General features: G+C 32.1%; 1 protein-coding gene across 10 annotated transcripts in view; it reads left to right on the forward strand.

Moving 5' to 3' along the window:
• The window catches only part of LOC110994691, a 98573-nt gene that overhangs the window by 45373 nt on the left and 26153 nt on the right, over positions 1-27047 (forward strand). For 9 of the 10 annotated variants that reach the window (XM_045630551.1, XM_045630553.1, XM_045630544.1 and 6 more), the window contains 9 exons: positions 5708-5856; positions 7355-7634; positions 7702-7833; positions 10279-10461; positions 11355-11555; positions 13581-13805; positions 16111-16297; positions 18474-18588; positions 20735-20889. In XM_045630551.1, the coding sequence (XP_045486507.1) occupies positions 5708-5856; positions 7355-7634; positions 7702-7833; positions 10279-10461; positions 11355-11555; positions 13581-13805; positions 16111-16297; positions 18474-18588; positions 20735-20889 (1627 nt within the window). The remainder of the gene's footprint in view (positions 1-5707; positions 5857-7354; positions 7635-7701; positions 7834-10278; positions 10462-11354; positions 11556-13580; positions 13806-16110; positions 16298-18473; positions 18589-20734; positions 20890-27047) is intronic. The other variant, XM_045630548.1, reaches the window with a different exon arrangement.

Here is a 27047-nt window from a genome sequence, read left to right on the forward strand (position 1 = left end):
AAAACAGCTAATAAGCAGCTACTTTAGCTTATGAAATTTTTAATTTTGTAAGGCTAGTACGTATAATATATAAGTCCTTCAACTTTGCGACAACATCTACGAAAACTGCACGAAGTAATTTCATTTCTTAAAAGAGCTGCTAAAAGATATTATAACATGTAACACAATTTGAAAACACAAAAAAGCTACAAACTTGCTTTGAGGTATACATTACTAAGTAATAAATACATAAACTTAAAATTATATCTTATAAGCTAAACATAAAAGATCACATTGTTGCTAAACACGAGTCATATTAAAAATGGAAGCATACGTACCGCAATTTTTAATACCCCACGATATTTTCAAGAAAAGATTGAATGTTAGTAAACGGAGTTGATAAAGCGAGTTGAGTTAATCCCCTTCGACATGTATTACTGTCTTGCGTCTATTGCCTTACTATGGTCGCGTTAGACAACGATTCTAACGGGATTTGATAGGTAATCCCATTATTAATTGTATACCAAATCAAATTAAAAATCATTTATTCATATGGGTAACATAATGCACACATATGAATGTCAAAAAAAGAAATATATATTAAATGATTCTAATTTTACTTTTACTGCCAGTTCTCAAATCAAGGGCGTAGAACGGAAGAACTGGCAATAAACTCTCCGCCACTCTTTTTAATAGCCAAGTTTTTTTTACACAACGTTTGTAAGGAGCTGCAACCACTACACCATGTTCCATATGACATCTTGAGATATAAAGAATAATAAAATAAATTAAAAACAAAGAATTGTACTCTATCAGCAGGAGGCATGGTGAAATGAGAGCACGCATTTACATACTCGTGTGCACATTATTATTGGCCAGGGCTAAATGTTTAAAAAAAAGAAAAGAGGTTTTGGATTAGTTTCTCTTTTCTAGTTTTTAGAAACAGTATCTTTCTTCAATTTTGATTATATGTATCATACAATTTAGGCGAAAGAGAGTTGCACATATACTCTATATAATATTGGAAACCTTACGCAAATCAAGCAATTTAAGCAAGTAGTAACAATTATATTCAATGTAAATGATGAAAAGTTTAGCCCCATTAAACATCGCATATGAAGATCCGTTAAACTGGGAAAGCGGGTCACTTTCAAAACATCCTTTTAAATGCTAACACGACTCTAAACATATCCTGTTATGCATCATACATTAATTTGTATGCAATTTATGTTAAAGTAATAAGAGTAAATCTATGCTAACGGTGCCCTTATTCATCGTTCGTGAGAAGCTGCAATTTCCTTTTTTACTAATGAGGCCTTTTATACTCTGTGGCATTGCAGAAGAGTCTCAATTTGCATTAAATGTCTATTCTTAAGGTACGAATCAACGTTGAGCTTAAATATTTAGCGTTAGGTATTAAAGTGAAGTTGAATATTCATTAATTTCATGCTTTATTAGGGAAATGTTTTATATGAGAATTTTATTTACTTTTTTCGTATTTCGCAATTACGCTGAAAATATAGCTAGTATGTACATAATATTTAACTACAAATAGGTTCAAAAATTAACAAAAGTTAATAAACATTACAATTAATCAATACATAAATAGGACCTAATTTGACTGTGTTGTGTGATGGTGTAAAATTGAGGATAATTATGTGGGGTATGCTCATAATGCGGGTGATTTTGCGCTATGGATATTCTTAATTCCATTTGACCATATTCCGCGATAACTTAAACAAGTCAAGGCTTAAATTTTGGTCGTTGTATGACCAGGCTATGGGATTGTTAAGTTTTTATCATTTTTTTTTATAATCATTCAATCAATCAATCAATCAAAATATGATTCATTTAAGTAAACATGTACACTTATGAACGTCAAGAAAAAAAAAATTAAATTAATCATAAATTTACATTTACCACCAGTTCGCAAGTCTAGGGCGTAGAGCGGGTAAGAAGAACTGGCAAAAAACTTTTAGAATTACAATCAAATATAAAATATAAATACTGTATTGCGATACGTTCAATTATAAAAAACTTTCCACGCTGTATTGCGATACTTATTATAATGAAATGAAACAAGGATTGACGTTGGCGAACTAAACTTTTATTCACTGAATCACTTAGATAATGACAATAGATGGGGCTAGTTGTATTGATATTAAGAGATAAATATAATTAATTTATGATTAAATACTTAAGTAATTTACAACATATATACATTTTTATCTTATCAAGCCAAGAATGTGCTTGAATGGACTTCGCTGATCCAAAGATCGGCTTTATCTAAGATTTTTATATAATAGCATTACCTATAGTTTTGGCACTCTGATGTTTAGTTATTATACTGTTTTACCTTAAATACTTAAAATAAATAAACTTTCCCGTGGTACATGAACCGCACACTTCTCGTATATACTGAACTGCAAGTATATAAATTCTATATATAAGGTCTCATAATATTAAACTGTTTTCCACCTGGGCTTAAACTGAGTAATTCAAATAAGGTCTTAAGTTCTCCCGTCTTCACTAAGAAGATTAATAAGTTTAAAGTATAGTTATAAATTAAATTCTGTGTTGCTACTAATTACTTTCATAAAACGAATTTGCCTGCAGACTTTTAATTCATTTGCAGCACGTTTTTCAGGTTAACTCGTTAAAGTGTAAAATTTAATGTGATGTTTTTCGTTTAGCTTCATTATAGCAAACTATAATGTTAAAGACAATTTCAAAGTTCTACTTATAAGTATAAAGAACATTTTTACGAAACTATACATTTTTGTTTTTTGTAATAGGAATTACTCGGGTCGATTAATGATATTAGACATATACAATATACAATATATAGTAGATATTATACAATATCTACATATATGTCGGTCATATAATATGTAGATGTAGTATTAGAAATCATATTGTATTAGTAATAGTTTCATATTACTAAATAATCCTTATTAAATGACAAAATTTTAAACAAGATTTGTTGCGATTTGACTTTAGAGACAATCTTCAACAAAAATAATTCAATATCGCAAAACAAATTGTCCGTTGACTAAGTGTGTTAAGGTCACACATAAGTACATGAAATTACATACAGTTTAACATGAATTTCTAAAAAGTGTACGATACATATAATCAAATCGTTTATTCTTAATTTTACATTCTTCCCATAAGTGTTTTTACAATAAAAACTTCTAAACTTAAAGCAATAAAGATAAAAGACGTATTCGTTTAATCTAACTGCACTTGAAGAACCTAATGTCCTACTCATATTATTCAACTTCATTTTTATTCGTAGTCTCTACAAAGCCGCCCTATATTCAATCTTTTGTGTGAAGAACTTGTTGAACTGTGTTCTCAATTAGGTATATATCAAATTTATTATACAATATGGAATTTTTAGAGAAAAGAGCGGAGAGCGCCGGAGGCAATGTGAAGTGCCATCGAGCCGAGTGCGCTACCATGGGCATGCGCCACAAAGCATTGCAAATGTATTTATATATTTACTAACATTTTATGCTTAAATATACAATAAATTAAAACAATGATACTAAATATGTTATAAATAATATGTATATAATATGGGATAAATAATAGGTAAACAGTTGTTCAAGTCCATTGCTTCCACTTCAGTAGCTTTCTTTTCTTCTGTTTCTTACTACTGTTATTTTTTCTTACTTTTGTTCTCTATGCACAGTTAAATTGTTAAATTCTCTAATTGGCCGTGTTTTTAATTACAATTTTGTGTATGATCAAGAGGATTGAATAGTTTAAAGAGGAAATGAAACGGAAACCTTGCGGAAAATTTAGGAAACAATTTAGGAAAAACGGGCTTTAGAAGCGATGGTTCAATATTATATATAACTGCTCTTAGTCCAGTCCAGGGTTTGTTTTGGCATTTGGTGATAATAAATAATATATCGAAACCTTGTCAAATTGCTATATATGTGGTTGTCACTAAGTAATCTGTCCTTCCAAGTCATCATCCGCAAGTAAAATGAATCATATGAATGAATTAATGAATGAATGTTATTTGTTTTGAATAAATAATAATTGTTACATTATTATACGGTTAAGAAATAAAAATTCTACTACAGAGACAAAAAAAAGAATCATTGTATGAAATGGAAAGAAGTTCTATTTAAATCTGAAGAACTAACGCAAACGAAAGACAATTATTGCAGTTTAAATCATCTCCAACATCTATCTTCCTCCATCTTCAAAAATTATCTTGACTTAGTTATTTATCAGAAGAAATGTTAGAAGGAGAGAGAATTCATCTGGCATGTACATGATGGGATCCTCATAGGAATTTTAGTTGATGCAATTTCATATAGCTAATAATTTCTATACATTTAGAATATATCTATTTTTACGACAATCTTTCTATAAAGTTACTGTAGCACAGGGATCAAACAATTTAATCCTGGAAACGAGGGCACGGCTACAAATTGGGTTAGGTATAAATAACTCTGGTGTAACTAGTTCCAAGGAATAGCTATAGGTACATCTACCTTTCCGTCTTTGCAATTTAAAACATTAAAAATTATTTCCGAGTACGTATTTAGCGAGGGTTGGAATTTCTTTCTCTTTAAAGCAATTGTAATTTTCTTTGAGGTATGTTGATCGTGGCTGTAATAAAAATCTTAATGTCCCTTTAGGTTTTAGCCAAGTATTTTGTATGATTTTATTTTAACTGTTATTTTTTATAATATAACAGTTAAAATATTATATCTTATATATATAGAACAGGGGGCAAACGGGCAGGATGCTCACCCGATGGTATTATACCGCCGCCCATGGACACTCTCAATGCCAGAGGGCTCGCGAGTGCGTTGCTGGCTTTTTAAGAATTAGTACGCTCTTTTCTTGAAGGACCCTAAGTCGAATTGGTTCGGAAATTCTTTAGTGGGCAGCTATGAATCTACAACTGTAATTAGAAAAATATTTTACAAATTTATTGCATAAATACTTCTATAGTCTATTTAAATAATTATTTAAAATATTTCATTATAATATGAATAAATTGAACATTCCCTTATCACGCCCCATGTCTCAGGATTAAAGTAAATCCGTAAATTTGTTAAGCACTGTGTAAACTCAACTCGACAACGAAGTATTCTTGCTATATTTTATTGTAGTTTGCTCAGCAGTCTAACACCCGATTTACAGCTTGCAATTCTATTTGCATACGTAAAAGCCTTTATATCTGTATCTTATCCAGAAGTACCGATGTCGTCTTATTTTATATAATATTATTATATAAGGATAGAATATAAAAATATAAAGAAGTACCATAGTGTATTGTGTTAATGATAAAAACGTTGATTGTTTATACAATATACACAGATACACAACTATATTTATAGTTAACAAGCAATGTTAACTTATTTAGTAATATAGTCATCTTAATATAGAAAATACCACCTAATTTAGGTAAATAAGCGGTATGTATTCTTGTCTTAGTATATTTGATTAACATATAACACAAATAATATGTAAATTATAATATCTTTTTGATGTTTTACTTATCGTGCTATTAAAAAAATAAAAATAAAATGAAAGTATATCCCCTATATTCCCTTATATTAATTAAAAGGGGAAATATTCTAGCTAAGTGTAATAACGTGTTAAATGTATCCGAATATTATTAACATATTATGATAAAATCTAAAATACTAAAAGGTTCTTAAAGTGTATGAATTAATAATATGCTGTATCAATCTAGATATCGGACGATGATCGCATGTCATTGACGACGGCTGTGTCTGATGAAGAGGATCCTGGTGAGAGCGCAATGAATTCACCGTACAAGGGTAAACAAACGGGAGCTGCAGCCGCCTCTTTCAATTGCACTGGTGCTGTGAGGAAAGCTGGGTGAGTCCTAAAATTTCATACGACCATGAATTTGGGTACCTCAGAATTTCGTTCGAAAAAAATATAGATTTAAAGAAAACACTTTTTTACCGGATGGAAGCGATATGTTATTGTAAACTTATAATTATTTAACATAATTTTAAATTTATCCGACGAAAATGGAAGATACCGTGAGCAATTTCTGCAGAAACCCTTCTTATTTATATTTAACCCTTAAATCTTTTAGTCGATACCAACTCCAGGGAAATAAATACAGATAATACAACTTTTTCTACAGCTGTGATTACTTTTTTGCTATTCAACACCTTTTGTCGTCAGTCACCATGACCACGCACGCACGAGAAAAGTCGGATAAATTTAAAAATATGTTATATAATTTAAGTTTACAATAATACATAGCTTCAATCCGGTAAAAAGTGTTTTCTTTAAATGTATAAAAGCTATATTTATAAATAAAAGACAATAAAATATAAATTATTATCAGGTAAAAGTTATTCTGACAATTATATAGCAGAGAAAAAAAAGATGGAAGTGGCTAGGAAATTAAACCATTTCATCCACAATTTTAATCTTAGAATGATAATCTATTACTAAGGATTTAAATATTAGAGTTGGATTATTTTTATAACTTAAGTTTGTAAGACTTCAGGGAAATTAAAATAAAACTGTAAAGCAACCTTTCCCTTCAGTAAAGCAGAACTACATTCTGCTTAGATTAATCGAAAAAATATCTGTTAAAATTAAATAGCTGTATAAAACGGTGAACTTGTAAAATACTAATTTATACTGTCCTTTAGCAAAAATGTTTTAAATAAGTTCACAATCGTGTATGGCAAACTTTTTCAAAGTAAATATAGTCAGAACCAACAATATTTTCAAGTATGTACGTAGGCGATCGTTATAAGAGCAAAAAATGACTTTCTTAAGACTTCAAGTCTTAAATATATTGGTATAAGGAGGAAAAACTACAAAAGAAAGTGATGTCGTAAAGAGTTGACGAGTTTCTTAAAGCCTTCAGGATCCTTTATATTTCTTGAGGCTACAATTCCTGTTCCATGAATCCCAAATGACCGGAGGGAAATCTTAGCCGTGACCCATTCAACGGAATATGCGTTGAGCCTGAAGACAGGACACATTTTTTGGATATTTTTTTTACTTTGATATATCTTTAAAAATAATATTTTTGATGAATAAGCCAAATAAAAGTCTGTTTTTAAACGTCACGCGATGTGAAAATACTTTTTAACTTATGCTCATATTTTAAAATTGGCGGTTGTATTTAAAATTGAATTTTACGGATGGCGTCCTTTTTTATGAAGCTTAGTTTAATTTAGCCTGGCGTTAAGCGTTCATAAAAATGTAGTGAATTCTTCATATGATGCAACAATAAATTCGTGTAACTTAATTTGACTGTACACGACAATTGAATTGAAACTCGTTGATATTGGATATGTCATTTTGTATTCGAACAAATATTCAATACTGAAATTGCTTGCAGATTTTTGAGCGTCAAAAAGTGGCTGTTACGGAAAAAACATCAAATCGAGCTGGCCCGGAAACGAGGCTGGAAAGGATATTGGGTCTGCCTCAAAGGCACTACTTTGCTTTTCTACCCCTGCGATTCACGCGAGGGGCGATCCGTGGAAGCTGCACCTAAACACCTAATAATCGTGGACGGAGCAATTATGCAGCCCATACCAGAGCATCCAAAACGCGATTACATATTCTGTCTGAGCACTGCATTCGGCGATGCATATCTATTCCAAGCGCCGTGTCAGGTATGTCAACGTAATGTAACGCGAGTTTGGCACACAACGTTGTTTTCATTTTATTGTATTTTCCTAGGTGGAGCTCGAAAACTGGGTGAATAGCATACATAGTGCATGCGCTGCGGCGTTCGCCCGCCACCGAGGCAAGACCGGAACGCTTCATCTACTTCAAGAGGAAATTTACCGCCTCGAAAAAGCCATAGAATCGGTGTGTACCTTTTTTTGACCCGAATGAATTTAGTTCTGTGAAATGACCCGAGAATAACCTGTATAGGCGTCGCTTTGAATAATTAAAGAAATCACGGTGCATTAGTCGGTTTCAGTGCAGCCTTGCACAACGGAGTGTTGAACACAATGCAGATACTGAGTTATTATGCGACCCTAAGTGCACACAGCTCCGGCCTGAACCAACAAAAGTATTGTTTGACTGACATGAATCCTTAACTACCTCCATAAACTATCGTTGATCTATTTTACGTTAAGTCTCTAAGACTTGGGATTAATAGCTATTTTAGAAACAAGAGTTGCTGACTTGATCCACGATTTCAGCTATTCGAGCACGTCTTTGCTGTTCTTAACCAAATAGAATCTATAAATCATTGAAGGGTTTGAATTAAAACATTAAAATAGGCAGGAAAGGATTTCATTTAAAATCAAATATCTTTACATATATAAAGTAATGTTTCGTAAGCTTAAACAACTCATATTATATTTTACATTGTATCGTATGATTTAAGGCAAACGACTATACCAATACCAAGTTGATATTTTAATTAGAAACCACTAAACGTGTTCTATTAGCTAATAGATATTCGTAATATGTGATAATGCGCGGCTCGCAATGTTCTGCATGGAAATTGTGCCAATATGTATACCCGCACCGAGCAACCGCCACTTAAGCTTTTGCGGCCTCTACTGATCGCCCTGAGAATAATTATATAACACTAGCGACCCGCCCCGGCTTCGCAGGGGTGCAATGCTGATACTAAATACACTGCAGAAAAACTGTGTACAATACTTAGTACATTATTTTGATAAAACTCGAAGGGTTCAGCCTGCGTTTGCAATGTAAGCGGAAAAAATTTAATTATTTACGACATCACATTAGAAACCTTAAAAATAAAAGTACTTCTCCACTATTTAATGGATGTGATTATACATATGAACCTTCCTCTTGAATCACTCTATTTATTAAAAAAAAACCGCATCAAAATCCGTTGCGTAGTTTCAAAGATTTAAGCATACAAAGGGATATAGGGACAGAGAAAGCGACTTTGTTTTATACTATGTAGTGATGCCTTGAATTTCCACAAAGAAACCACTAACGATACTCCACGTAACTTATTTACTGAGCGGGATTTAATTTCGTATGTGCAAATTGTTTCTTGAGAATAATCCATGTTAAAGTTTTCAAGTTTTCTAAACGAAAATCCATTGTGATTTAGATGTTAATTCCGGTGAACAAATCCATGTTGAGGCTTACTTAGGCACCTTGCATCACGCGATTAATTTCCCGTAAAACCGAATTTTGGTCTTTGAAATCGTCGAATAGATAAAAAATCCTTTTGAATTGATAACAATGGGCAGAAAAATCCATTTTTTCCGAAAATTTTAATTAGGGACTTATAGAATGCAACTGCGCAAATTAACTCCTACGAATCAATGAGAACAAAAAATGTTCTATAAAATTGTCAACGTGATTTTGATAAGAGTTTGTTTTACGTTTGTATTCACGCACAAGTAGGCCCGCTTTCATTATGATTCATGGCACGGATACCATGTGCTCTACTAAACTTTGAGGTCTCCTTGAAATTATCATACTATTTTTTCTTAGTAAACATCCCTAATGATCCAAGGAATTTTTTTAATCGTTAATATTGTTATGTTATAAATTATATTAATTGTTAATATTGTAATTTTATAAAGACCCCGGTGATACGTCACAATATAAGGAACTTTCATCTTTCTTTGAATTTTTTTTTCAGACTTAAATCCAGATTGTAATTAAAATACGCCAATACGTATCAGTTAACATCAGGTGAGCCTCCTGCCCGTTTGCCCCCTGTTCTATAAAAAAAAATGAGGTACGAAACTCCATGGAGTAAATATGTTAAAAGTTTTAAAAATATTTTTTCTACGTTTGGTGGTTTTATATTTTTCGTCTATTTTAGTAAGGGTTATAAATTACCACAAGCATTTCATCAACCACAGGAAGCCTCGTACGGAAAGGCCCATCATAAGTTACACTTTCGTACATTTGTGGGAATGCGTGCAATTTATGAGTTCCTTAGTGTCCTTTTATTCGCTACTTTCAAGAATAAACTAAATAAAATCAGCACACTATTACGAAATCATACATACTTGGTGAGTTTCTGGCCCGTTCTTCTCAGAACAAGGCCTTCTGGTAGTTTTGCTTTTTCGCGAATTTTGTAAACGTTTTTGACATTCATAAGCATGTCCTAAGACGCATCTAAACTGAATAAACGAATTTTGATTTGATTTGATACAGACATTACTGTAACAATGTAATTTATAAAATAATATAAACTAAAATTGCAAGTTGAAATGAAATTATAATATTTTTTATTGTCGTCTATTTCATATACAAATAAACAGAAACATATTTACATTCTTACATGATACATCTCTGTAGGATCACAAATTGAAACACATGGCAGATCTACAACAGTCGGTGGTATCTGACCCGGAAACAAGGGCTCAGTTGGCAGTGCAAATGCTACAATGGGAGGAGAATCTTGAACGACTGCATTGCGAACAATTCAGGCTTAGATGTTATATGGCCAGTCTGCAAAGTGGCGAGCTTCCAAACCCAAAGGTATATTTTGTACGTTTTTGTACTGTAACGAAATTTATTAATGAATAGCTTTATATTCAACCCATATTTCATAAATTCAGATTTCATTTTAAAAAGATTTCAATCACAACAAACTAGTTACAGATTGAATGCATTTTTATTAACAAAACCAATTAATTAGGCAAAACAATGATCCAATATTTCCAGTGTATTTCATTAGTCGTAATCATAATTTATTGGTGCGTCATGAATTATTTCTGCGTTGCCTTAATGAGAATATCGATTTGTGCTTTAGAATAATGAAAAACACGAGTTTGCAAATAATAGATTTTGTGGCATGGAAAATTTTAAGGGCCGATGATATTAACAAGTGTCGACATTGTGAATATACGTCGAAATCAGTGAACACATCAACTGAGTCAACCCACGCCTGAAATATTAAGTTGATCAGACCCGTGTCAAAAATTCAATAGAGTGACACACATTATGTGTTGTTTTACTTCGGTTTATGCGTTAGTTTCATATAGCAAGATGTTTTGAACTATAATAGTCGAAAATTAAACCTTTTTAATGAAACAACTGTTTAACTACATCTCAATTATCCTAAACTAATATTTTTGTAATAATAATTAAGTTTACCTCATTTCCTTTAAGGATTTTCGTAGTTCGTTATTTTTGATACGTTGTTCGACACAAGGAAATCTCAAATCACACAAAGCAGAATTTCATGCTAGGAGAAATAGGAAACTCTTCTGCTTAGTTCAACGGAAATTAAATTTACCCGGAAGCAATTTATGAGAAGCAGATAATATTTAAACATTCAGATTTAAATCAAAGGACATTTAAATGTAAATAGCCAACAAGCTGGTTTTGTTTGAGTTGTGTTTTATTAGTTACGAATGGAATTGTTGCAGTCTCTGCTTACACATGTTTCCCGGGGCACAAAGAGCACATTGAACAAATTGGGTGTGTTCACCGTGTCGTCTTTTCACGCGTTTATCTGTGCCCGTTCCCCATCTTTGCTCAACAATTTGCTCGCGGGCAGAGGGGCCACTAAGCGAAGGGCGCCTAATCTATCAAGATCTAATTCGGGCTCCAGCCGGCGGTCTATGCAGGTAAGGTTTTCATCTAGATGAATTTTATTATTTGTTATTAGAACTTAGCCTAGGCTAAGTTAGCTAAGAGAAATGGTATTGGAACTAAAACAAAGTCTCGCGTGATAGGAGGCTATTGTTCAAGAAAGCATCGCCTTACTCCTTTATATTCATTTGTTTGTATGAAAACAGCGTCGCCATGAAAATGCCATCTGCGTGATTCTATTATATCGTTCCCAAATATAAATTCGTCATTAACTTTAACTTTCTTTCATATATAAATCTTAATAAATTTTTTAAATTAAATATGATTTTGCCATTCGACTTAATGAAATGTGTACGTTACAGATTTTACATCTACACATTTCAATAAGTAGTCACTTATCGCAATTTATTTATTTCGTCATCCTACAGCTTACATAAGTATAACAAAATAAAATAAATAAATATAACAAAAACAATTATAGTAAAGGGTACATAATGCATACAAAAAGGTTCAAACATTTACGAAAGAAATAAAAAATAAATACATTTAACTAAGTAATATTTAATTCAGCCGTCCAGTGATGTGATGTAATGTGATGGTGTGGAAGTGAGGGTAGGCAGAAAAACATTACTTTAATTAAACAATGTAATATATAACTTTTTTGAGTTTGAGTTTAAGTAAAATATTTGTTAGTAAACATTTTATTAATGTGATTAAAGTGTATCCCATTGGACGAGTTTATTTTAAATTTGTATAGTAGCTTACTTCATAATATCGTCAGGCGGACGACCTGAATTTTTCAGGATAAACCTTATCGTATTATGAAAACGCAAATAAGCTGAAAAGGTGTTTTAAGAAACGGTTTTTGTATCAGCGTGACGAAGATATTTCTATTTTTTAACCTACGAAATAGTAGTGCGGGAATCTTTTATATCGTGCAATGATTACTTGCTAATTTATTCTGTTGCTATTTTTAAATAATCGTAATTATGCTAAAAATATCTCTTATAAAAATAACACTGAAATATACCTATTATTGAATAGTTTTTCTCTCTTTTCTTTTTTTATTTCTCATCAACATAACGTTGACCTAATTAAAACATGACATTTAAAACTAAAATTAACACGAGTTCCTTAGCTTAAGAACACAATTTGCACAATTCTCATGTTTTCATTCTAAAATTGAGGCATTTTTTTTAAACGACTCGATACTTAACTTATTACTGTGAAGTTGAAAACACGAGTATTCAATGAAGCGTGAAAAGCACTCAAAGTTAACCAGAAATACTCAAGTAGCGTTCTCAATATTGGAGAAACTCCTAATATGTATCGTCACGAAACAAGACGATTAGTTCATTACATATAGTTCCTATATAAAATGTTTTGTGAGACTTACACATAGAATTTCTTTAAATTGCACTACATTTTCAAGCATCGTGATATTTACATTCAAACTCAAAAATATCTTTACTCATATAGGTAAACATGTAGACTTATGAACGTCAAAAAAATTTAAATTTACAACCAGTTCGCAAGTCAAAGGCGTAGAGCGGTATTGTATTACAATCAGAAAGTCTAGAACAGTATTAAACCAGTAGTAACCTCCTTTAAATGTACCACCATCATACTCATTAGTATATATATACATATTATATTAAAGAGTTTGTCTGGCTAATATATTATCAACAACACTCAAATTTTATCCAAGTATCAATCTTGATATATCTACAAATATAAATTATCTACTTTCTGATGTCCATTTAAATTCAGTACAATTATCTTACATTCATAAACATTACTTACAACTTACGTAAAAGTACACATACATAAATTATTATAATGATAATGACAAGATTTATTTGCAAGAACACGATACAATAATGTTTTGGTGGTACAATCTAATGTTCGCATATTCTTATACATATACAATGGCGCGCAAATTTGTCTAAAAGTGAATTTTACATAGATTTGACATATGAGTTATAATATATTCAATCCTTATATTGTATCACTTCATCATAAATTATTGAAATATATGATTACGTTATATCTAACTGTAGATGTCCCGTGAAGAGGGTGAAGCTGCAGTACGGGTGTCATTGCCTGAAGGAACTACCGCCACCGTTGGTGTTCGTGAAGGAATGACAGTTGAGGAGTTCCTTGCCTCTGCGTGTGTGCGTCGTTCGCTTAACGCGCTGGAACACTTTGTGAGGGTGAAGAAACGACGTGATATGGAAGACCATAATTACTTTGTGCCACATCGTTCGGATCTCATTGAGACTTATGTAAGTACTTAGATTGTTAGCTTAACCCTTAGTATTTCAAAAAATAAACAGATTGCAATGCGGTATGCGGCCACGAACTTCAATATTATTAACATGTAAATAGAGATTTTTTTTATTTGAAACCAATAATTTAAACAATTTATAAAAATATTTTTTTTTTTTCACCAGCGGCATTCTGTTGAATCGTCCTAGTTCTTAAATTAAAAAGAGTGAATGATTTAAACATTTAATTTGATGACAATATTTTTTTTTATAACAGATTCATTTAGATTAACTGAAATAAACTCAAAATGTAATAAGACAGTATCTTTTATTATTTTAATATATTTTCAATTTAATAAAACACTAATCTTTAGTCTTAATAACATTTTTTTTTCGAGAAATATATACTCTATGTTATATTGATGATAACCATTTTCCATCATGTATGTATATAAAAAGTAACTTTAAATATATTATATTTGTGTACCATATAAATAAATATAGGAACCCTTCATAGTTTTTAGAAGCCTCCGATACACCATTATTTAAGATGTCCTCAGTCGTTGTTTTAAAGAACACGCCCAGTAATTTAGTTAATGATACTCCTTTGTACTTCACAAACCTCAACGGGGTGATTTATTTTATAAAGAAAATGTGAATTGAATTGTTTTTTTAAAGCATTCCCCTATTCCTTGATAATTTGAATTAACGAACCTGTTGTAATTAAGCAAGGTCGTAATTTAATTAGACTTAATAACTTTCTTTTGTTTCTTTAAAAGAATCTAATAAGCTTATTAAATATAGCAGATTCAGTGATGAAAGTAAAGCAAAACTTGAAGCGGTATTCCAACTAAGATCTGACGGCGCATATTTTAATACCCATTTTTACTTTTGCAATTTCGATGGGGATTATTAGTTTCAATAGTTACTTAGTTATAATTAAAGTACTTTTAGTTCGCACTTTTGAAACTTAAAGCTTAATCAGTATTTTATTGAATCATTCAGTTCCATGAATGTAAAAATATTAAATAAATAATAAATCGAACGTAGAATAACTTAGAAAAGTTTCGCCATATGCAGTTTCTATTTCCGCTTGTCATACACAAAATAAACATCTATGTACCATGTTTTGCTATTGAAATTCGTCTGTCGGAATCCGTAGCCTTGTATGTTTTATTCATAAATATTTATAATAAGGGCCTGTTTCACAATGTTCGGATAAGTTCCAAATAAGCTATTTGTTACTTATTTGTAGGATAAACAGTATTTTTGCGTTTCACGACTGTCAGATAGCGCTATTTGTCATGAAATGCCAAGTATCTTATTCGGAACTTTTATCTTTCGAATAATTTATGTGTTGCATAGCTATTTGGCACTTTATCCATACATTGTGAAACAGGCCCTAAGTCTAACAAACTATAATGTCCAACGGTCCAAAACTTGACAAACAATTGATTATTCCTATGTTAAAAGTTAATTTTTCAATTAAAAATAATGAAACTTCTAATTTATTATAATTAAGTTTTGGAAATAAATGCTTTATTATTACCAACCATAATAAGTTTATTTGCTATAGTTAAATAATAAAGATATTCAGAGTGATACATTAAATATACAATAAACAATACATTGAATGCCTATTGCATTCAATCAGTATTAAATTAAATTTAATTCACCCATATTTTTTTAAATGCAGAGTTTTTGTAAAAATGTAATATGTCCTAAAACATGATTTATAACTTAATTCTAATAATATAATTATTACGTACATTACGGTTATCAAATCAGTCAATAAAAGGGTTTAAAATTTATAGAATGTAATTAAAATCATGCATGGAGTAGCCATAAGACAATCATAGCCTTGACAAAATCAATTGGTTGCTGATCTAATTTTACATGTTTTGTTATTTTTTGTTATAATAAACGCATTATTTTATGTTTCTCCCACACACTGTTTTATTGCTTTTTAGAATTTTTTTAGAGTGACTACTATTTAATGTTTAATACTCTACGGGTTCGATATTTGTTTGTGAGGAACATGTATAGTTATTTTATTCTGGGAATATATTGCCTTCACATATATTATTATTAACTAATGTATAAAAAAATTATAAATTCTATTTTTAAAAAGTAAGTGTGCAGTTTCTTGCCCATTCTTCCCCACACGAAACTACCTTTGGGAAGAGTCAACTAGAATCATCTATATATTTTATTTAACGTTCAAAAGGGTCATTTGAGGTGGTCTAATTGAAATAAATGATTTGATTTTAATTTTATCTCAATAGCATATTCGATTTCAATAGATAATATTTTAATTATACAGTTGCACACACACGAGGTAGTGGAAGTTTGCGCGAAGATTTTATACCAAGTAGAACTGCAACGCACAACTTTGGAGCAAATGTGGGGCTTTAGCGTAGAGGCCGAGCTCATTGAGAACGCCGAGAGACAAGACGAGCTTTGTTGTTACGTCAGTCGCGTTGAAGACAAGAGCGTCGCCATGCAAAATGGTAATTATACTTTGTACTCATTACTTTATGTCTTTGATGTTCTTTATTTAACGTTTACTTTAAGCCCGGATTTTTGCTGTAACTTTTTATTAAGTGAAGGCAGAGTGACTATTACTTTTTATCTTAGTTAAAGCATTCATTTGTTTTTATTCTTTCGTAGTTATATACGACTGTTGTAGGTGGTAAGATTTGAGTCTCAGGACAATAAAATTAACCTATTGAATGATAGAGATAATTTATATGTCTACTAGGAATAATAATCACAGTCAAGTTTTAAATAGGAAAAACGATTCAATACCACTCATCAGAATATTTTTAATAATTATTAAAATGCTGCACCGACAGACATATAAGTCATGGTCCCGGTAGAATGCGACAGCAACTCTCGAGCCTCTGTAGAAATTTGTCGAAGTGGGTATAGATCACCCAGTCTCTGAATAGCAGAGATTTTGGTGTGGGTCGAGTCCCACATACGCTTCGAATATAAAAAAAGACATAAGTCATTTAAACCACAACTTTACGCTGTTAAAACAAATAGATACACTTTGTACTTTTACGGTTAAATAAACATATATTTTAATACTCGCAAAACATATAAACCTTTTATATTCAACATGTGCTGACATATAAAAAAAGAATTAAAATGTGGGTGTATGCAGTTAAAATCTATTCATTTATGGGTATTATAGATATTTTTAATTTACTACGACAAAATATTTGCATTCAAATATTCCATAGATGAATTCGAACGTATTACGTACAAAATAGTTGATTGCGCTTCGCTGGGTCGATGTAAATATTTCACATAGCTACAGATAACGTAGGTGTTTGTGAAACACATTAGCAGCGGTGAACCACAGGACATCCAATATCAATACAATGTTCCGAATTTCTCTTTATTACTTTTCATAAATATTGAACAAAAGCGCCATTGATATTAGTTAATTGATGTAATATATGTAATATGAAAATTAATTGAAACCAATTTACTAAAGTTTTATAATGATGTGGTTATCGCGTATCTTGCGTTTCATTCCATTGTTTTTCAGTACAGATGCAGAATATGGTTAACATTTAAAACTATTAATTTAGTTGTTTTAACATTTTAAACATTAAATTCCAATTGCTACTGATTTTAATTTACCCTGATCACAATTTGTTTGCTTTTATCCCTCGGTTTCGGAGAAATTAATTAAACCCTGAAAATTGAATGATGACGTAACATGTACGAAGTTAGAGAGAAAATGGCTTCATACACTGTATACAAACTATTGTATGTCCGATGTTATTCTAGCATAGTTTGGCTACGTCTATTAATTAATTTAAATATTAATTAAAATGGTATCGTTTTTAATTTACTTGTTATAAATTTAAATAATTAAATATTTTGTGAGGCTGCACCAAAAAACTCCACGTAAACTACACTTCGAAAGAATAGCTTAGCTCATAGTCAGTAGCATTTAAAGAACTGATTTTATCTACAGAATTTATGAATCTTTCTGATCTTATCTATTACTTCTGAGAAATGTATATACTCATCATTGTTTAAAAACAAAATACAGTTTTAAAAACATTACTTAAATAAAAGTCTAAATTCAACTTTCTTTGTTCTAAATGCGAACAAAAGAATTGTTGATGCGCAATATCGTAAATAGGGTATTACTGACGTGAGTACAGAAAATAAAACAAACAATTTGTAACTTAAGGTTACTTAAGGATTTATTTACGCAAAATTATAGGATAAGAATAAATATCTAGAGCATTTTATGTAATGGTTATCTTACAGGTTACATATATATTATTTAAAAAATTAGATACTATACAAAGCAGATTACATAGATAAACACTATATATAAAACATAAGTGCATTAATGACAAAAAGAAAGCTAAAATTTAAAACTAAACAACCGACAAATAATTATATAATAATACCTTGTATTTTAGAGGAAAACTAAATTGTTTTTGCTAAACAAATTTGAAGTCCGCTCGCCTCTTCAAATATTTCCTTACATTTTCATTGGTGAGGTGGTAAATTTGAACATTCTCATAATTAGTTTTGGGTTATATCTAACATGGTTAGAAACATTGGCTAATTATGCACGTAATTTGTGACCCGCCGTTTTTAATACCTTTTTACAAACTGTTGTTGCTTCGTTAATGCTAGAGTTATTTCCAGGTATCATAAAAGGTGATGAGATAATGGTGATCAACGGTGCAATAGTCTCCGACCTAGATATGATGTACCTTGAGAGCGTGCTGCAAGAGGAGCTTTCTCTCGTCATGATGATGAGGTAATGCTTGTTTTCTGATTACCATGCGAGTTGTTCATTAATCAGCGCATTCGTTAGCATTGATTTGCATAAAAACGATAGCAGCTTCCCGTATTCATGATACCAAAGTTCTGATATTAACAAGTTTTAATATTTATACCAAGTTGATGAATTTGGTTTTAGTATTTTCATATCTAATGTCTCATATAAACTGGATTTCGCTTAGGAATCAAACGAAATTCCTTGTATCCCTCCGAAATAATGTAGTTAAAAGTAATATAATATAATCGCGTCATGACAAAATTAAAAACCGTGTGATACGAAGCCGTACGAATATAAAAGACATCGTACCACATACAAAAGAGTAAATGTGGAAATGGGCCGGTCACATTGCATGTGTAATAGCAGATTCTCCAAGTAGCCCCTTACTTCGAATGGCCTAGGAAGAAGAAATAGATGAAATAAAATTTATAGCGGGGCAGAATTGCAATATTGTCGCGAGTTATAGAGACAACAACAGTCGGAGAGCGAGTACTAATGTAAAATATACATTACTTGGACTTATTGTATATAGTCGAATAAAGACTATTTTAATGTATTTTTAACATCAGATAGTACTTCTTACAAACATTTATATATTCTAGAGTGTGTCATTTTACGTAAACCAACGTTCCTAACAGTACGGCCAATAATCGGATCATTGAATAAACAGAAATCAATAAAATCTCTGTAAATACTTAAGAAATATTCTAAATACATTGTACACAACTGAGTCGCGAAGATATGCTACGTCATTACATCTTAAACTATAAATAGAGCCAGTTGAAGTAATTGTATGAGAAACAGGAAAGCATGCGCTCGACACCTAATGAAACGGAAGTTTTAGTGCAGCGCTAAGCCCGAGCGAATCCTATATCGGCGTTTCCCTCACCTGACCTTTAAACCTACCAGTTTACTGAAGCGCTCGATGCGACCTATATACCCCTATCATAAAAGTCCCCTCACGCCCTCAGGCTTGAAACATGACATGTGGACACATCTTCATAAAACATGTGTCACTGAGTGCTTGTAAACATCATTTTCCTCGCAAAAATGAGAAAATATTAGGGAAGTCACGCCAAATAAACACGTGTGGCTTGCAATTTTTTATGGTCTCATGAATAATGGTATTACTTAGCGATGCCATCAATTGTTGATACGTTATCGATTTACCGTTGCGGGCTAAAATTATAATGTACCCCTATTGGGTAACCCTATTAATAACCTCTAGCGACGTCACATCAGTTGTTGTAAGAGTCGGGGACGGCCTCCCGGCGCTAGCGTGTCGCTTATTGTTACCGCTTCTAAAATAATATCTCCATCGGCTTATTGACGTGTTGTGATAGCTTCGGAGAGTATCCGTTACATTGTCATTTATCTGAGTAAGTCATTATCTGAAAATATCTATAACAAAAACTATGTTTTTGATTTTCGCTTGAATTGTCTACACGTTCCAATTTATTCTCGGCCTGATATAAATTACAAAATACTGTCGACAATTTCCGCCCCCACCTTTTATGCAAAGTAATTTTCAGCTTCATAAAAAGCCGACATGTTTTGTTCTAAAATATATTTCAGCTACTACGTTTAGATTGTCGTAAAAACAATATGTTTTACGACTCATATTTGGTCTTTACTCATTTTGATTCCTCTCCTTTACTCAATTTTAGCCCATGTCACAATTGTAAACAATGTTACATTTAAATGCGTATTTTTTATTTCTGTTTCAACAAGTACTTAGTGCAAGTAATTCCATACGAATAATTAAAGTTTTTTATATTCTAGACATCTTTAGATAAAGGATTATTAATAATTCAATTACTATTAATTGTATTATTCATTATAATAATAGACAAGTATTATTAACAACAATGCGTATTCATTAGATATTGCAATATCTGTTATTTCTTTCCACACAAAACATTTTAATTAGCAATCGAATCCCTGATGATCTATGTTGATTTGTTTGTACCGATATAAACAGTAGAATAATAACAGACTACATATATAATAAATATAGTACGCTACCCGTAATATGAAATTATTGAAATCTTGTTAACAAGGACAAACTTGTCCTGATTTATATTGTTATATAAGCAGGACAACAATCAATTAGTCGTATGTACAGGTCATCCCGTACGGAGCCGCCAGAGATAAGCGGTGCGATGCGCGCGGCCACCGACGATATAATCGATTCGCTGGTATGCCCTCCGCCGCCCACCGATCCACCCGTCATCTCCGATGACATGATATCTGGGCTCATCGTGCCCGCGCCTGCTTGGAGTGAGTACACACATACACAATACAAACTAACCACTTTGTTCTTCATTAAACTAATCCCAAATAGATGGTATGGTGCCAAAATTAATCTTAATAAAAAATCGCCCAAGACATTGCAAAGGTACAAATGTTATCTTTAGCGACACCAATCTTACAATTACAGCTACCTAAAAATCATGTTTGCTATGAATATGATATTATTAATCAATAAAATTTTAACACAGAAATAATAAAATTAAGCGTTAAAATGTAGAAATAAATCTGGAACTAGTTGCCAACGAAAATATTTAAAAATCAATTTGACTTTTGGGTCCCTCATAAGAGCTTTCCAGTTATTAAAAAGCCGACAATGTACTTATTTATATTTATTTATTAATCCTTTATTGCCTTATACAAAAACACACATAACAAAAAAATAAAAAATAAAAAAAAACAGTAACAAAAGATATAAGGCAAAGGGCGGCCTTATCGCTTACAAGCGATTTCTTCCAGGCAACCCTAATGAGAAACACAACGTTAAAGAAAAACCATCAGAGGGTAGAGTACAAAAAAAATCAATTAACAAAAGCAACAAAAAAACAAAAAAACTAAAAACTTAAACTTAGAACATGCGTTACTATAACTAATTGAATATAATAAAACAAAATCAAAGAAAAAATAGCAATAATAATAAATAAAAATAATTATAGACAAAAATTTAAAAGCAAATAAAAAGGTTAACCTATAAAAATAAATATATATAAGCAGAACTAATTACGAGGTAGAAAGAAAATGATCAAAAAGAAGCTTTTTAAATACATTTAAAGATTGCGCTCGTCTAATATCGATTGGTAGGGAATTCCATAGCAGGATACTCTGCACAGTAAAGGAGGAGTGATAGAATTCAGTTTTATGCGTAGGAGTTTCAAGAATTAGGTTGTCTAAGGAACGTAAGTCAAAACTGCCGCCAGAGAGGAAAATAAAATTTTGCTTTAAGTAACTAGGGGTTTTGGGATTAAAAAGAATATTAAAGAGAAGTTGTAAAATGCGCATCTTACGCCGCAATCGAATGGGTAGCCAATTGAGCTTTCTTCGGAACTCCGAAATATGGTCAAATTTACGGAGTCCAAAAATGAATCTGATGCAAACATTTTGTAAGCGCTCTAACTTATCAAGCTGCAACTCAGTTAAATCAGGATAACATACATCAGCATAATCAAGAATAGAAAGTAAAAGAGAGTGAGCAAGAGAAATTTTAGTTGAGATAGGCAAAAAATTGCGTAACCTATTAAGTGCGTGGGAAGAAGAAAAAATCCTCCTGCTCAGTTCATTTATTTGGGGCTGCCAAGACAGGGTTTTATCCAAAGTAATGCCCAAATTCCTAACAGTGGAGCAAAACGGAACAACCGTACTATCTATAGTAATCTGGGGTAAAGTTGACCAATTTATTCTCATTATATACGATGCACTTCCGATGATAATAGACTGGCTCTTATAAGGGTTTATCTGAAGACCATACGATTTACTCCATTTCACAACCTTGTCTAAATCAAAGTTTGCCGTCAGAATAGCAGCCGGCAATTCATCAAAAGTAGACTGGTTGTAAATTTGAAGATCATCAGCATAAAGATGAGAGTTGGAAGAAAGTTGATTAGTAATAGAATTTATAAAGAGCGAAAAGAGAAGAGGAGAGAGGATACCACCCTGCGGTACGCCAGCAGAAACATGAGACCAAGAGGAAAAGCTTTCAGTTAATTTAATTCGTTGCTGACGTTCCGATAGATAGCTTTTAAACCAATTAATCACAGAAGGGGACATATTAATAGAACGCAGCAAAGCAAGAAGAACATCAATGTCTACCGAATTAAAGGCATTACTAAAGTCAAGCAAGGTAAGTATTGTGAGTTTTTTATTATCCATGCCACGTCTTATGTCATCTGTAATCTTAGTGAGAGCAGTAGCTGTACTGTGCCCAGGACGAAAACCGGATTGAACTGAATTAAGAAGGGAGTGTTCGTTGAGAAAGATAGCTAATTGCTGATGAAGAATACGTTCAAGAACCTTAGAAAGGAAAGGAAGGATGGAAATAGGTCGAAAATCAGAATAGGTAACTGGGTTAGCGATTTTAGGAATAGGAATAACATGGGCAAATTTCCAGATATTAGGAAAGACACCAGAGAAAACGGAAGTGTTGAAAATGTCAGCTAGAACCGGGGTTAAAATGTCAACAATAGGAAGGATCATATCCCGACCAATGCAATCATAACCAATGGCTTTCGACGAGACAGACTTAATGCTCCTCCCTACTACGTCATCAGCAATCGTCTGAAACGTAAAAGAGGGTATATTCCGAGTAGGACAAAAGTTAAGGGATGCAATGGTTTCAGATTTAATACTTTGATCAAAAGTGGGATGACAGGAGAAATGTTGATTAAGCAGTTCAAGATTCAAATCAGCAGAAAGTGGCAGTTGCTGTTGTTTCCCGATTCCAAGCGATTTAAGGAATTTCCATACTTTGGAAGGGTCGCCTCCTTCAACTGATTTGTGAATATGACGCCGCTGAGCATCACGGCACAGGGTATTGCATCGATTCCGGACTTTTTTGTATTTCTCACGCGCCAAAGGAGAATCACACAATCTCAGCTTAGCTTTAGCACGATTCTTAGTTTCTATAATTAATTTGATGTCATCAGTTAACCATGGAGAAGGTAAATGTTTCACTTTTACTGGCCTCGATGGGGCATGAACATCATACAGTTGCGTTAGCATTGAATTAAAGAGCCCAACTTTCTTGTGAACATCACTCTCATTATACACAGAGTTCCAATCCAACTCGGCAGCATCAGCAGATAAACTCTCTATATCTATGCCTCTAAAATTGCGTAACATACGAATTTGAGGTTTAACTTTAGGTGGACGCAATTTATAGGAAAGGAAGATAAGATCGTGATAAGAAAAGGCATCAGCAGGAATTTGGCCATGCTTATGCACCAGGTCAGGGTTAGAAACGAAAATGAGATCAAGCAGCGAAGGGGAGGAATCTGGAAAGTGATGAGTGGCATTCAAAGGTAAGATATTTAAATTATGAGATTCGATAGTAGAAATCAATTTGCGCGAACGATGATCGCTTTTCAACAAACAAGTATTTAGATCACCCATTAAAATGGTATGATTATAATTATTAACAAAATTATCTAAAAGCAGACCAAGGGCGGAAAAGTAGTCTACATTCGAAGAGGGACTATAAAACACACCAAGTAGTAATTTAGAATGCGAAAAAGAGATTTCCAATAACAAATGCTCAACAGCATCATTTGGTGGGGGTTGCGGTGAGCTGCTAAGAATAGAATAAGGAATATGGGCACGTAAATAAATAGCAACCCCACCCCCAACTCTGCCCAGACGGTCATTCCGTAGGAGATGAAACCCAGGAATGGGAAAGGAAGTAGAAGGAAGACTGGGTTTAAACCAACTCTCAGAAATAAGAATGGCGTGAATATTACAGCATTGAAAAGAAGAGAATAGATCGGAATAATGCGCTGGAATACTTTGAGCATTGATGTGGACGACATTGAAATTTTTTGATAGGCCTTGGAAGGAATTAGAAAGGAGAACATTCTAACATAAGTACTTGCTTGCATCGAGAGTGTTCATAGGCCGCGCTCATTCAAGATCAGGAAAGCATACTGCCCGTTTACATAAAAAAACATATACAGAAAAACTAAATAATTAACTTATATAGAAAAACTGTTACAGAGTTTTCTAGGTATACGTTTGCACAAAATTGTTTATCAGTGACTTTAATTATATGTGTGAAGATGTAATATTCCCCAAACAATGACCGTACTAGGAGTGCATTGTCAGTAACAAGCATAAGGTAAACATGTTCATGTATACCTGAAAACACTCGACATACATGCACTTAATCCCACGAACTAACGAGGCATGCTTTTAGAATTCAATTAAATTATAACGAACTACATGAATGTTATATGAAATATCGGGCGAATGTTCGAATTATATTCAATTAACGTGAAAATGATTTTAACAATTTTTTAAGAATACATATCTATAATGAAACGTAAAATATAGTTCTAAACGCAGAACCTGAAGACTATTTTTTTAAATTGTTCCTTGAACTCTGAGGACGGCTTTTCTGAATAGAAAAATCGAAAAAAGTATATTTTTTAGTTCTTAGGTTTTTATTCTCAACCTGACTTATGTTGAATCAAAAAATATTTTAATATTTTTTGTGTTGTATAGAAATTATTGTCAAGTACCGTCAAAATGTCAAAAAGAAGTGACCTGCCCACGATACATGGTATAGTAGTGTAGGGTCTAGTGCACTCTTTTTAGCTAAATATCGCTTTTTTTTTAAAATAATAAAGTTTTTTCTTTCTTTATCTATGTCATATGTTGGTATATAGCTATTAAAATGGTAGGCTAACTTGAAAGATCATTAAGACGAAACAAGTTCGCGGAGTGTAAAATAATCTACAACTTTTCAAATCGCTAACAATGAATAATGTTTTCATTAATTGGTGCTTAACAAGCGACACTTCAATCTCGCTATCAATCTAATACTTGGCATCTTTTCCCATACAATTCAATAACGTGGCTGACGGCCAAAGCAATCCTATTTTGTTGATTTAATTTGACATAATTTCGTATGCAGTTGTTTTTTAAACTAGATTAATAATACAGTCCAAACCGTTTATGACGACATTGTTTGGAACAACATATCTCTTTTTTAAAACTGATATTTTAGGAGGATTATATGTGTTAGAGCAACACGCCGTAGTAAATATTTCAGGTGAAGGCAGTATTCCTTTTCCACATCTGGCACACTAAAGTCAGTAAGATCCCTGAAATAAACAAAAACAAATCGAGTTTAGGATCTATTGTATTTCTCGGAAAAATTGTTATTTATTTGCAAGAACATGGTACAACAATATTATGGTGGTACAATATAAACATCGCATTGTCTGCCACCCATAATGCCTTACATAATTAAAAGTAGAGTTTTACATCAAAGTTACATCTTACATTATTAATACATCATACATCAGATCATCACCAACTTGTCTATTAGATTGATAAATGATTATGAAACAGCCAAATCTAAAAAGGTTGTAGTGTCACTGATTTCTTTTTATTTACATCTTCGCATTATTAAAATGTCACTACTCAAGTAATGATTATGACTTATTTTTTAAATGTCATTGTTAGTTAACTTTACCCATATAACTAATTTTTTAAACAGATCGCTTTGTTCTCGTGTTATATAAATCAAGTCGTCCGAAATTAGTGCACTACAAAATCTTTCGAAATGATTCAGTTTTTAGATCCGCGAGATGAAGAATTAGAATTCTGTTTTATTTAGAATAAAAGGAATTTCTTTTTCATTCAGTTGCGATCAAGTAACAATGAATCTTATATCTATTTGGGTCGTTGATTATTTCTACAGCTATTTAAAACAAGTGGCGAGTTGTTCTATTGAATAAATAATAAAAAAATATTGTATATATAACGTGGGCAGGCACATTATTGCATCAGTTGTTTACGATTTCCCATAAGGGCAAAGTTAATCACACACATACAGGCGGCCCATACATTTATGGGCCTCATACATTTGGGCCGCCATACAAAACTCAAAATCTTTATTGCACTCGTTATGTCAATAAGGTTAGGCACAGCAATTTTGTGGGAGGGTATGCTTCACTTATATGCACTAATATATAGGTACATTTTTATTCCTACTTGATACATTATTTATTTGCTTTGGCTTTTACATTGCGAAAAGGTCAATTTACTCATAATACTTAACTTTTATAAATAAATTAAAGTCTATCTGTCAAATTACTCTGAAACGGTGTAATAACACTTCTTATGTAATAATTTATTTAAAGCGTTGGTAAATCTCAAATTGTTTGCTTCGCTCTTCAAACTTTCCGGTAATTTGTTATATATTTTTATTCATGAGGTTAACACAAAAAAACACATAAGTACATTCATATAATGTCGCAGAGACACATATTTGACAAATACTAATCACTTCTAAGTATAGAAGATGTTCTATAAAATTAAAAAGTTACATTGAAGCAAAGCTCTCGACGCGGCCTCCAAATAAAGGCCGCGACCCTTCCGTAGGCTGTTTGCTTGAGCTGATGTTGACTTACCTC

This window comes from Pieris rapae, chromosome 12 (assembly GCF_905147795.1).
Source record: "Pieris rapae chromosome 12, ilPieRapa1.1, whole genome shotgun sequence".
Lineage (NCBI taxonomy): Eukaryota > Metazoa > Arthropoda > Insecta > Lepidoptera > Pieridae > Pieris > Pieris rapae.